This window comes from Oryzias latipes, chromosome 16 (genome assembly GCF_053564925.1).
Source record: "Oryzias latipes strain Hd-rR chromosome 16, Olatipes_Hd-rR_3.1".
NCBI classification, from domain to species: Eukaryota; Metazoa; Chordata; class Actinopteri; order Beloniformes; family Adrianichthyidae; genus Oryzias; species Oryzias latipes.
The window spans coordinates 17,223,713-17,237,016 of record NC_136252.1 but is presented as its reverse complement, the minus strand read 5'-3'; the positions used below and the strand labels follow the sequence as shown (position 1 = coordinate 17,237,016).

The following is a 13,304-nucleotide window of genomic DNA, read 5'->3' as shown; positions in this document are numbered from 1 at the left end:
GTGGGTGAAAAGAGCAATAAGGCAGGAGATAAGAAACAGACAGACTTGGAGATCCCAGTCATAAATTGGTTTACAGACCTTAGGTGTAAAACGCTACACGCTGCTTTTGTAATGCTCTCTAAACTGTTTAACTGTGGCTCATGACTGAATGCTATGATTAGCAGTTTGTGATCCAGAACAAACCAGATTTGGAATCCTTGATTCTCTGCAGATTTTGCAGTGACCTGCTTTTGTACTGTAAAGCTTACCACCAAGCCTTTCACTTTGTGAAATTCAAAAAAAAATAAAAAAATAAAAGAAGGACCTTTGAGGAAATGTAAGTTAAATCTTTAGAAATATGTTTAGCCATATCCATACCAGCTGTGCGCTCAATGACACCCAGAGGAAAACCTCAGGGTTAAAGGAAGTAACATGATTAATAAGCAGCATTCATGTACACTAAAACCCAAGCTGATTTGTTGAAATATAAGTAGAATCTGAACTGGTTAATTAGTTGTGTTTAATAACTATAAAACAGATCCACGTGTAAAAGTGGCCTTTACCTTTTTCTATGAACTGATGACATTCTGGAGGTTGTTTTTTTTCCATTTTGGCATCGAAAAGTTTTTTCGGAACAAATAGATCTGTAAATTAAATACTCACTTTTATTAAAATCCCACTCCCATTATCCTTTGATGCATCGCAAAAGTGTTCAAATCAAAATCAAAAAATCAAAGCAAAATCAAAAAACCTTTTCTAGGACATGGCTTCTGCAGAGTGGAGGGGGTTCAGTAGAGATTCACCTCTAAGTAGTGTGCGGGACTGTTGGTGCAAAGCAAGCCTGCCCTGATTTCCCATCATCCCTTCATTTACATTCCCACCTGTTCCCTTACAGGACTTCACAACTCCAACCTACCATTAGCGATGCAGCCACATGGCGAGAAACATACAAAATGGCTGAAGCCCTGGGGGGGGGGGGGGGGGGGGGGGGGTCCAGAAAGCAAGTTATCGTTATAACGGTAAGTTTGAGCTTTCGGTTCCAGAAATGGAGGTATGTTTCAGGATATGTCAAGTTGCCATAGCAACTCATGCTCTGAACATAACCTGGTCTGGAGCAGGTTTAGTTGAAGGTTAGTTTGTTTTCAGAGAGGTGAAGCAGCATGGCGTGTCCATTCGAAGATGATTTAGTGGATGAAGAAGCTCAGATAATACTTTTTCCACCGTGAGAGGGTGATAAGACCTCATATGGATGTTGGAAAAATAAACTTTTTTACTTTGATCTAACTTAGTTATTTGCTTCAGTTAAGATAAATATATTTTTTTGTTTAACTACATGTTATCTTCAAAATAACATGTAGTTATCAGACAGTTATTATACTTTCATTCAATTTAATTAAATTAAGTAGGTGTAACTTTGATGCTGCTGTTAGATCGGCACCGCAAGGAATTGTGGGATATAACGTACTTTATGTACTTGCTAATACTTATGTCATTAAATAATAGTTAAAACTTCTGCAGACGCTTCTTGACAAACCACTCAATCAGTGGACAATGCCAACTCCAAAAGTTGCCATTCCCGCATTTCACAATTAAAAAAGATAAGTTCACAGAACTTTATCATACTGTAATGAACTGCAACTTAGATATATAAGTACAGACAACTCAATAAATAATGTTGAACTGTACAACTACCTTAACTTGCTGAACTGACTTAAATTGTTGAATTGAATAGTAGAACTTGGATTATAGAGTTATTACAACATAAAAGATTTTGTTAAGTCAAAAAATTTCGGTTGGATTTATTACAGTGCATCAATCTTCCAAATTCACTGAATCCCTTTTTGGGTCATGGGCTGCTGGGGCCTATCCCAGTTACTGTTGGGCAAATATGGAGAAGACTCTTGACAAGTCGCCAGTCTGTCAGAGGGCCACACAACCACACACACATAGGGACAATTTTGAATCATTAATCAACCTATAAAACACATTTTTGGATCGTGGGAGGAAGCTGGATTTCCCAACGTTTTTTTTTTATTACAGAAAGTAACAAAGGTAAATTATGGCAACCTAAAATTATTGTGTCTAAACTGAGATAAATGTTTGCCTATAAAAACTTTACTGAAGCAAAAACAAAAAACACGGAAAAATAGAGTGTACATGTAATGGACTGATGCATTTTTTCCAGCACATGTGTAAATGTGCATGTGTTTACAGCATGTATCGATGTAGTCTCTGTGGTGCAAGACCTGTTGTCTCAAAATGATCAATTCTGTATTTTTCTCCAGGGGGAAAACACTCAAGGCTGATTGTTGACCCCATTATGTCCTTGTTGAATTCTGCAGGCATGATGGAAAATGATCATGAAGGAGCTGATATCTGTGGTAGAGGAGAGAAAGCTGTGGAAAAATCTAGCCATAATGGTAAACATTTAGTAAATTACGTCAGTCCAAAGACTTGGTTCATAGGTTAATTGATTACTCCAAAATTGTCCATAGGTGTGATTGTTAGTGTGCATTGGTGAATAATTGCGTGCACAACAGGCCGGCGACTTGTTCAGGGTGCCCAGCCTTCGGCCTAACAGTAGCTAGTTTTAGGTCTGGCAGCCCTGCGACCTGGAAAAGGGTAAAGCAGGTTGAGAAAGTGGATGGATGGATGTCATTGAAGCAGTTTTGGATTACAGAGTGAACTGTACAGTAGGTTCATTTACTAAAAAAAACAGTTCTGTTTTGTTCTATGACAAAAAGTTGTACAAAAAACAAAGATTTGAACATTAGAGTGGACGTATCAGGCGGTCCTGAAAATTCATCCTGTCCAAAGTTGACGGTTTTCAACGTGTTGTCAGGGTATAGAGGTTTTATGGAAATCAGGATGTCATAATGTGGTGAGCCCGACACCACAAACCCTCTGACAGGACAAAGCCCTGAAAGCGTGACGACAGAATGATTACAGTGTTTGTTTGCTCAAAGCCTCTTGGTCTGAAAAACAAACAAAAAACACATAAACACTAAGCTGCTTTTTGCAGCAAAATTAGAACACTACCAAAGCAGCATTATTGTCTCAAATAGTCCCCAAACTAATGAAGGCCTTAATCCAAACATGTCATTTATAGGAAAACCCACGTGAAAAAGCTCATATTAGGCTGCAAAAAGAAAAAAATGAAGGGCATTAAAAGCAATAAAAACAGATCAAGAAAAATATGTTACACCATCAAATACACATCGTTCACCATTTGACTTAGAAAATAATGTGAAGAGAGTCATTCATTCTCTAGTCACATAAAGAAAGTCAATCTTTTTTGCACAGAGGTGTCAGAAATGTGAAATGGCTGAAAATGTGACCATGATAATGCTTGCAACAAGTAAAACTGAACTGTAGTGTACTTTTTGGGAAATATAAGTTTACAGGGCTGCACAGTGGTGTATCATGCAGTAGGAAGGCCCTGGTTCAAATATTGGCTGGGTCCTTTCTTTGTGGAGTTTGAAATTTTTCCCTATGATTTTGTGCAGTTTTTTATTTTTATTGTTTCCCAGGAACTCCAGTTTCTTCTCTGGTGGCTCTAAACTGTGGTTGAGTGACCCTGCAGGCTGGTGACCTAGCTGGGATAGGCTCCAGCAACCCCATGACCCTGAAAGGGATTCAGCGGATTGTGAAGGTGGATGGATGGCTGAGTAAGTCCTTCAACATTTGGAGAATAAAACCATTAAAAAAAAATGTAAAGTAAAATAAAACTGAATGCTGGCCCACATATATCTACTTTAATTCAACCAAAAATGAGGATGTTAGATTTGAGAGTATCTCAGTTTAGCTACAATCTTCTTTGTACCTTAAACATGAAACACAATGACTCAATTACAATCTTTTTATCAGAGCATTAAACAGGAATAAAAATATAATTATGACTGGCTTTGATAATGTGTAATTCATACATTATGAATTAAGTCTTATCCCCTCATAGTATAGTTTCCTGTTAAGCAAAAGTCTCACAGTTTATCTCAGAGAGGTGAGAATTTAGAAGTGAAAAAAACAGTTTCAAAAATGCTTCCAGTAAAGTAGCGTTCAAACGTGCTTACTTTGTTCTTAAGATAAGATGATAAAATACCACAGGCTAATAATTCACATTAAAGGTAAGACAATAGAAAGACAATTCACCCTACTGACATACATCCAAGCTTTTATCTTTGTGTCAAGTCAACTTTTTTGTCCCTGGGACTATGCCAGAGTAACGCCTGAACAAATTTAAAGAGACCCAGAGCAGGTCAAGTTAATATGTCACCAGCTCTGGCTTCCATTGTGAAATCCTTGCTAGAATACGTGCAGGCCGTGTGGAGCAGTCAGCTTGAAAAGAAAGGGTTAATGGTCAAAAAGCTTATCTCAGCGATTGATCCGATCCTTTAAAAAGCAGGGATGCCAGACTCAGACTGGAAATGCTTTTTTAGCTACGAGCCTTCTTTTCTATGCTGTTTATCGTCTGCACCTTCATCTTTCAATCATGGGAGTTGCCTACAGCGTTGGAGAGTAAGTCAAAGAAGAAATCCTCTTTCCCAGTCTAAATCCTTGATATGGTGGTGTTTTCTGAAATCTAAAGAGAGTAACAGCATTCTGATTTGCATGCTTCATCTAAAACATGAAAGAAAACAGGATTTTTTACAAGTTTTATTTGCCAGATTCTTGATTCAGGGTGATGCTGTTCAAAATTTAAAATATCTTCCTTGAACTTGGGGGTCTTGAATTTTGAGTCCTGCTGTACAAAGGTGAAAAAGTTTGAATTTTGGATGCTAACATTACTGGGTCTCTTTAAAAGTTTCTAAGTTAAGGCGTGAAAGGAAATGACAGAGAAAGACCATACTGATTGCGTAATTTTTCTAAATTGTCATCGTTTAGAAAACGCTGGAAAGTGGTTCCGAACATGAGTTAGCTGGATGCAAAGCTTCATTCAAGAATAAGGACTCCTATGCATGATAAGGCTCAGATGTAATCGTGTACTGCTATTGTTTTAATCTTTTGGTTTACGCTTGGACATTTTGTAAAACAAGACCTAAAAAACTAAAGGTTATATTATTATGATTTCTTAAAAAACAAGGTGTGTCTTGTCTGCATTTTCAACAAAATGATCAGGTTTTTCTTGATATAGACAAAATTTTTCTAAAGAAATTGGAAGTAAACTTTTTTATAAATACACTATTTATAATACAAATACCTATTTACAAAGACATTTTTAATTAGATAGGTTTAATATGTCATTATATGCTTTTAAAAATTCGTCTTATAAACAGGGTGGACCACCTCTACACCTTCTTTGTGAAGTGGTCACCAAATATCTACATGAAGGGCAGCAAGAAGAACCGTAAGCCTCGACACTTCAGGAAGAAAAATCTAAATGATCCAGCTGCTGCAGGGAAAGAGGTGGCTGCAATCAACACACTCCGCAGCAAACCTGTCAACAGTCTCAACAGTGCAACAAACTGGGAGGTGAGTTCCGATCAAGCATAACTACTTAAGTACAAGTTTGGGAAAAGCCCACGCTGTAAAGTGGGTCCAGCTGGGAAAGAGGTACCTCTGTCTAAACGTGGGGAGAAAATTGGCCATGTGCTCACTTACAGAAAGTTCTGCACATGGCAGTTTTGCACAACTTAAAGGACGTCCCCCCAGACTATTTATGGATATCCTTTCCTATTCCCTCCCTGTATGTCACAATCTAGCTTTCGTTTCTTTGTAAGGAAAGAAAAGAAACCGCTGTTTCCAGATCTAGCCAATGAGTGTCTGTCTGCTCCGGTTTCCAACCAATGAAAGAAAGAGGGCAACTGCAGGTTACAAAAAGTGATGGCAGCTTCCTGTAAGGAGCAAACGTGCAGTGCAGAACTAGACGGGTAGTTTAGGAACTCTGAAAGTGATGATTGAAAATATGAAAGTGCTTTATATTGCCGGGGACTGTGTGGAGCCATATGTGAAGGTGGGTTTGTGAAGTGTGCAGAATATGTATACGTGCATTTCATAAAAGCATGTTAATAAGATTACATAGAATTCAGTTTTGCAGGTTCAGTTAGTTTGAGATGAATGTAGAAAAGTGTTTTTTCATGTTTTAAATCCATTTTTGTGTGGTTGTGATTTGATGCAGATTATTACAGTGAAGCAAACAAAGCGCCGCCTAAGCCTATGCAGCTTGGAGGACTCAGAGGCAGATGAACAGGAATTTCAGGAGGTGGGCAACAGCTTTCCTGTCCTGAGTGACCAGAGCCAGCTGATAGATGACCGCCACCTAAAAACAGTGAGTCAAACTGACTTGTTTTTGCCTTTTCATGCCTAAACCTCTGACCATGACTTTCCCTTGATATATTTTATCTAGTATGACATGATTGTTATCTCTTTTCCAACAGCTTCTTGCTCATCTACCACCAAGAACTCAGAGCTACAAGTGGTATCTGGTCTACAGCACAGCCATCCATGGAAGCAGCCTGAAGACCCTCTACAGAAATATGGCGGGTCTGGACAGCCCAGTGCTGCTGGTCATCAAAGACATGCACAAAAAGGTTGGCATCTGAAAACTTCAAGATTTTTTTTTTTAGCACAATAGGAAAAACACACATGCTTTAACTAACAAAATGGTGTTTCTTAACATTTCAGGTGTTTGGGGCGTTTTCTTCAGATCCATTTAGAATCAGTAAATACTGCTACGGCACCGGGGAAACCTTTCTGTTCACCTTCAGCCCGGATTTCCAGGTAAAAGAGCTTTGTGCACAGCTGTTGTAGGGCTCTGTAATCCGATGTAGGAAAATTAAATGCTTATTCTTTATATTTTTACTAAGCAATATAAGTGGAGTGGTGAAAACTCCTACTTTGTGAGTGGGGACTTGGAGTCACTGCAGATTGGTGGAGGAGGGTAAGCTATAAACTCAGTTATTTATCCTTAAAACTATGCAATTTTTTGGCCTGTTATACCAATAAAAAAAACATTATAATTATTGCATTTTGAATATCTTAACATTCACGTAGCTGTTTGTAAGGAAAATCATTAAGAAATGTATTTTTTCTAATGTTTCAGTGGTGGCTTTGCGCTGTGGCTAGATGCTGATCTGTACCACGGTGCCAGCTTTTCCTGCCCAACCTTTCACAACCCAACTCTTTCCACACACCAAGACTTTATAGTGCAAGATGTTGAGGTGTGGACCTTAAAAAACTGACTGGACAATCAAAGCAGTCTGATTCGGAGTTGCAAGCCTTCGAGGGGCATGTGATGGTCGGCCACGGTTTTATCCTAATGGAGGATCTACCATCATGGATGACTCCACAGCCAAGATGGCTGTCCATCTTCGTCCTCCACAGTGCCTATTCGAGTGGTTGTCAGAATTTCTTTTCTGCGTGGTTAAACTGTGATCGACTCATGTATCTGCTGCTACAGACTTTTTTTTAACAGCTGAAAGTGAGTGGCCACTGAACTGTGCCCTCCTTTGGATAAAAAGGGCACTAAGCAGGTTGAAAACTGTTTTAATGAAATGTTTACACACTGTACGGAGAAGGATGTATTTAAACACTCTTATCTAATCTTTTTCCATGGAGGGATACTTTGTTTTGAGGCCATGAACTTATTGTGACTGTCGCATTGTGGAATTTGTGTTGAAGTGTGCTTCTGTTTGTGATGAATCCCTGGTATTCCAGCAAAGCTTTTACTGCACACTTACTTTTGGAAATACCTCCATTTAAAAACCAAGCCTGTCAGGCGTTAAAATAACATGGATTTAGATGTAAATCTTCACTGGTGTGAAAGAAAATGAGTGGGAAGACCTCCAATGTTGTGCTTTCTTAGATTTCTCTGATAAAAAATCTGATATTTTTGCTATCTTATTATTTAAATAAGTATTTGTAATGAGAAGAATGAGACTGGAGAGCAGATGAAATGTCCATGTGATGTGTTTGTGTGAACATTTCTTTGAAAAGTCTGAGACTCTTTGGCAGTGCTGGCACTGCCGGTGTACTTTTGTGGAACCACATAAAACGTTTTCTTTAAAACCAAGTGGAATCTTTTTTCATATTTATATATATACATATATAAATTCTTCATGAAGTGCTATTGGTGCTATTCAAACTTGGCAAACAATATCTCAAATTTGAAATTCAAATTGTATATGTCAATATACAATATGACATACTGTGAAGTGCTTTGTGCAACTTTTTAACATGTAAACATTTGAAAAGAAAGTTTTTAAAGACAGATTTTAAAAGACATGAAAAGTAAATTAATGTTAAAAATATAAAACTACCCAGACAACTGTGATATTTAAAATAAAGAAATGTAACATAAAAATAATATGAAACACAGGATTAGAATATAATGGAATATAAATTAAACAAAAATTGAAAGGTGCGAATGAGATAAAACGTTTTTTTTGTACACCCAATAGACAAGGTAATAAAGACACGTAGTATAATCTGTGTAACCTATGGGAACGATATAAAAAGATTCAGTAAGTATTAAAGTAGTAATGTCAACATTTTTCCAAATGAAAATTGCCCAAAGAGTGACTTGTCTCAAAATGGAAAATGTCAAGGTAGTAAATGCTGGAAAAGTTTCAGCAACTGTTATTGGTTTTCGTTGATTCTTGGTTCAAGCTTTCCTGAATGCAGCAGGCAAGAGTCCACTACTGGGATGGCTGAGGTCATTCACAATCTCCTGACACCACTTGTTATGGATAACAACAGGGTATGGGTATGGCAGGACCAAGTTAAGTCCTGCGTTTTGTGAATTCCTAGGTCTTGGAGACTATTCCCTTTCGCCACTGCTTTGTACTAAAGTCCACTATTAAGTCAACAATTAAGTATTTGCCAATGTTCAGGAGTGAGTTGTGCATTTGGCACTAACACTTAAAGTTTTTGATCTCTTGTCGTTAGACCACCTTCTCATTGTTGGAGATATGCCCCAACACCACAGTGTCATCAGAAAATGTAATGATGGTGGTGGAGCTGGAAGTACCTATACGGTCAAAAGTGTACGTTGAGTACAGCAGGGGGCTGTAAAATACAGTACAGAATGAGAAGGTGTGTCCAAACTTTTGGTCTGTACTGTATGTTACAAAAAAATAAAGTAAAAAAAAACGTTGGTACAAAAAATCTTCCCTTAGGATTAAATACGATTTTTTTTTTTAAATGTCGGCAATATTTCAAATTAAGGGACACGGTGGAAAACTTTGCTGATCTGATGCCTTCTGAAGCATTAAGAAACAAGTGGAAGAGGAAATAAACAACAATTATGAAGAGTCAATCTGCAAAGGGTTAAAAACTATTTAAATTGAACATTTTTATTTGCCCATTCATTTGTTGAATTTATTTAGATTCATTGGTGTAATCAGGTTATAGATTAATTCCAGCTAGAACCTTTCTGTGTGGACTCGGGCTCCCTCCCAAAAGCATGCTTCATAGTTTACCAGTACTTGGTTACTCTGAATTCTCTCTAGGTGTGAATAGGCGTGTGTGATTGTGTGGCTCTCTGACAGACTGGCAACTTATTCAGGTGTTCTGCACCTTTTCTCGAACAGTAACAAGGATAGGCTCCAACAACCCCATTACCCCAACAGGGGTTCAGAAGGTGGATGGATGGGTTTAGATGTAGCTCCTGATCTTCAGAGAAAAAGGATCTCACTGGTGTTCTCTGTGCAAAATAAGTGATGAACGTCATGCTACACCATCCTACACCATCAAAGGCATCCATGAGAAAGCTTCCTCTGTTCTAATGTGTTAACCATGATGTTCGACAAAAACAACACTTTGGTCAAAAAGTTTCATTCAGGGCGGAAAAAGTGTTCATGTGTGGGCTTGTTCTGTAAAAGCGAGAGTAGCATGCATTGGCATCATAAAAACACCTCCATACTTAAGACAATTTTGTAACAAAATGTCATATTCACAAAACATGAATTAAACGACAGAAAAAAGTACAACTCCACAAAGGTTTGACAGATACACACAGGGAAAAGTTGGATGAAACAAGGCCAACACACTAGATTACACTCACTACTTGAACCCTCAAAAATGTTCAGTTGGCCTGTTTTTTTTTCTAAGGATTTAAGCAAAAAGGAACACTTTTGATTTTGTTTAAAATGGGACTCTATCAAAAAAAAAATTGTTGTTGCAAAGATGTAATCTCAGTGAGTCTGCAGGTAGGCTTGCTGTTCTTGATCAAGTGAGTTATCATAAAGACAATAAAAATGTTTTCTTTTATAGAGCTGTCAAAAGACACTTTATTATGTATTTATCTTTATATTTGTGAAATAAACTACAATCTGAGAACTAGTTTGATATTGCTTGTGGTGAAGAACCAATATTTTACAGTATTTTACTAAACAAAATAAAGTGGAGTAAACAGCCCTGGCAGTTCATGGTTTAGTTTCATATCAGGTCTGGGAAAATGTGCAATGAAATTCTGAGGGGTTTCCTGTTCACACACACACAGGATGCGGCTCTTACACGACACACCACGCAATGGTTCTATTTATTTTATTTCCAAAACCCCCATAACAAGCGACAAAATGAGGTCAGCATACCATAGACCTCAGCAGTAACAAATATTTTAACTAACTACACAAATAGCATTACTTCCGATAATGCAAGTCTGAATGTTGTAAGCTGAACGTGGCCGCTGAAGATCCTAGAGCTGATAGCTTTAGGACATTCAAATAATGTGGGAAGGTTTTTCTCTAAATTATCATGAATGCGACACACAACAAATTTGGACTTCTTTTTTTTTTTAGCAATTTCAGACTCCAAGCTGTTGCTTTTCTAGAAAAGTTGCAATAATAATCCCCAATTGTTTGGCATGATCGTTGTGTTAAGAAATTTCCAATTCCTGTTTGAATGTAAATGCATGCACACACAGACATAAAATAATCTACTGAGATTCTCACAACTAATTGTTGAGAAGGATCTAGTTTAATTTGGAATTTTCTCTGTGATACCACATAAAGTGCAGAAAGTGCTCAAGCAGCTCAAATTCACAATCCTTATGTTATTGTGTTAATCCACATTGACAAAGGTTAATTACTCCACACACAGTGTAGTACAGTTTTTGATTATCTTTTATGCATTTTAGATGGAACTGTTTATATTAGATATGAGTAAGAACTTCCACATACAGTATTCCCCCCCCCCTTACAATTTCCAGTGAAGGGAGGAAGCCACATTTGTTTTGATGTTCAAGGCAATTTCTGACAATTCATTTGCATGCTTTTTTTCATTTTTCTGTGCTCTTCTAGTGAATTGATTACAGACTTTACTGTTACTAACCCAAAAGAGTCTTTGTGCATTCAAAAATACTATTAGTAAATGTTGCAAAACCTGTTACATTATTAAACATGAAAGTGTCACTGTACAGTTTTCAATTTAAAGAAAGATCTTGTCCAGGGGTCTACAACTTTCGGCTCCCTAACCATGTAGGACGGCTACCAGCTAGTGTGGAGCACGGTAACAGAGGGCAAAAAATAATAAGAGGACAAAAAGCGGAATCTTGTATACAAAGTTCAAAAGGTTTCATTTTACACTTTAAACGTTTGTCTTTATCTTTGTCCCCTGTGATCCAATGCTAAAGCAAGCAGTCAAAAATCAAGTGCAAACCAGATTTTAAATTTTAGATTAACTTTGGTACTTGATTTGACCTGTTGTAGCCAATAATTACATTACAGTAACATCAATTATTTTGACCTCACCCGTTATTTATACAGTGCCAAAAACTGGACTAAAGGCCGATAGATTAATCGTACGTTATTTTAAGAGATTTTTGTTTTAAAAAGATTTTCTTTTAATTCTTTTTTGCACACATAAATGCACGTAGAATGTTAAAATAGAATTTTGTTGCCACGTAGATTTAAACAAATTTATTGATTCATTTTCCAGTTTTACAGACTGCTTCTTGCCAGCAGAGCAACGCCTTCACTTTGATGGAACCATTTATGAACAGCAAAGGTTCTGACGAATGCTCATTTCTGCCACTACTTAGCGTTACAGTTGATCAATGTTTGTAGCCTCAAGTCAGGAAAAACGTGGAAGAGAACAATTCTCTAACATAAAAAGGCAACTTTTGAGAGTGAAGAGGGAACTTTTTCATACCATTAGCATGGACACGTATTCACTTTAAGCAGTAAGTGTTGTAGGACTTTGAGATTGCAGATAATCTATGTCTCAGCATGATTGAACATGCAGTTTATGCAAGAACCAGATGTATTTTCATTTTAAGAGTCACATTGAATGAGATTCTTCCGATAGAAAACTGAGTTCTTTCAATCATCTGATTATCTGACTCTTGATTTTAAACTGCTATATTTTCATAATTCTTGTCCATTCTTGTTTGCTTTTTTGGTGTTACCATGCAGGTCAAATCTCTGCAATCACTTTCTGGTCCTGAAAATGTGTCAACTTTAAAGAAAAAAAAGCTGCAGACGTGCTGTATTTACTCATGCTTTGATGACATTTTGGTAGCTTGGACAGTCTCTTTTTGATCTTTTACTAAATTTGATTGACTTTGTGTTTATGTATTTATTTGATTTTTTCAATAGTAAAGTGTGCTGTGTAAGAGAAGGCTTTTGCATATTAAATAACAGACATTTTTGCAGGTCCTAAAACCATGCTTGACATATTTTTACAAAGTGCTTTATGCTTTCCCTGTTCAATGACATGGAGGACCCTCATTCCTCACTAAATACATCATACCTTGGAACATAAAGACATGTTTACACAGTTTTTTTCTTGATTCTTGACACTAACGTGAGTTTGATATTTAAACATTTTTTGACGGAATATGTGTCACTCATTTAAGTCTAAACAATATCACTTTGCAAAGAATGTGTAATAATATTTGGTTATGAGTAATATGCTTATGAAAAGGCAACAAATGGGACATACCTGCATACATTTTAGCATTTCCTCTGTGCCAAAGATCATTTAGGGTTATATTGAATTCTGGGAATTTGCTTTGAAGAACTATGTAAAGCAAGGCTCCTATATTTCAAAGAGATGTTCAAACACCACATTTTGTAGGATCAAATATGCTCACGGGTTGGAAAAATGGGAAATAGCAACACTTCAGTGGAAGTTGATGACATGTTTGGAAATCTGAGTGACATAAAATTACAATCAAAAATCAAAGATTGCATTAGATTATTTTGAATAACCAGCAACATGTATACTAAAAATAGAACTTGTGACAAACCTTGCCTAAAACTGGATGGGACAGTAACAATAAAAATATTTTTTTCTGTTACTTTTTCTGAATCTTTTGAAAACAAAGTAATTCTCAAGAGGGTTCTCAACAAATTTGTTGCAACAGTTAAGTTTAGCATGAGGTTAAT

General features: G+C 36.9%; 1 protein-coding gene across 2 annotated transcripts; it reads left to right on the top strand.

Annotated features, from left to right (window-relative positions):
- The first annotated feature begins 4,340 nt into the window (after positions 1-4,340).
- Positions 4,341-7,987, top strand: ncoa7a (nuclear receptor coactivator 7a). 2 transcript variants are annotated; one of them, XM_011485065.3, is made up of 7 exons: positions 4,341-4,494; positions 5,253-5,448; positions 6,095-6,244; positions 6,354-6,506; positions 6,601-6,696; positions 6,783-6,856; positions 7,019-7,987. In XM_011485065.3, the coding sequence occupies exons 1-7, from the start codon at positions 4,469-4,471 to the stop codon at positions 7,155-7,157; spliced, it is 834 nt and encodes a 277-aa protein (XP_011483367.1). In that variant the 5' UTR covers positions 4,341-4,468; the 3' UTR covers positions 7,158-7,987. The 2 variants fall into 2 exon arrangements, with proteins under 2 accessions (XP_011483367.1, XP_011483368.1); XM_011485066.4 differs by lacking the exons at positions 4,341-4,494; positions 5,253-5,448 and adding an exon at positions 5,758-5,929.
- The last annotated feature ends 5,317 nt before the right edge of the window (positions 7,988-13,304 follow it).

Coding starts and splice junctions, on each gene's coding strand:
- ncoa7a (XM_011485065.3), top strand. CDS start 4,469: ATGGGAGTTGCCTACAGCGTTGGAGA. Junction 6,507..6,600: donor TCAAAGACATGCACAAAAAG/GTTGGCATCTGA, acceptor TTAACATTTCAG/GTGTTTGGGGCGTTTTCTTC. Junction 6,857..7,018: donor CTGCAGATTGGTGGAGGAGG/GTAAGCTATAAA, acceptor CTAATGTTTCAG/TGGTGGCTTTGCGCTGTGGC.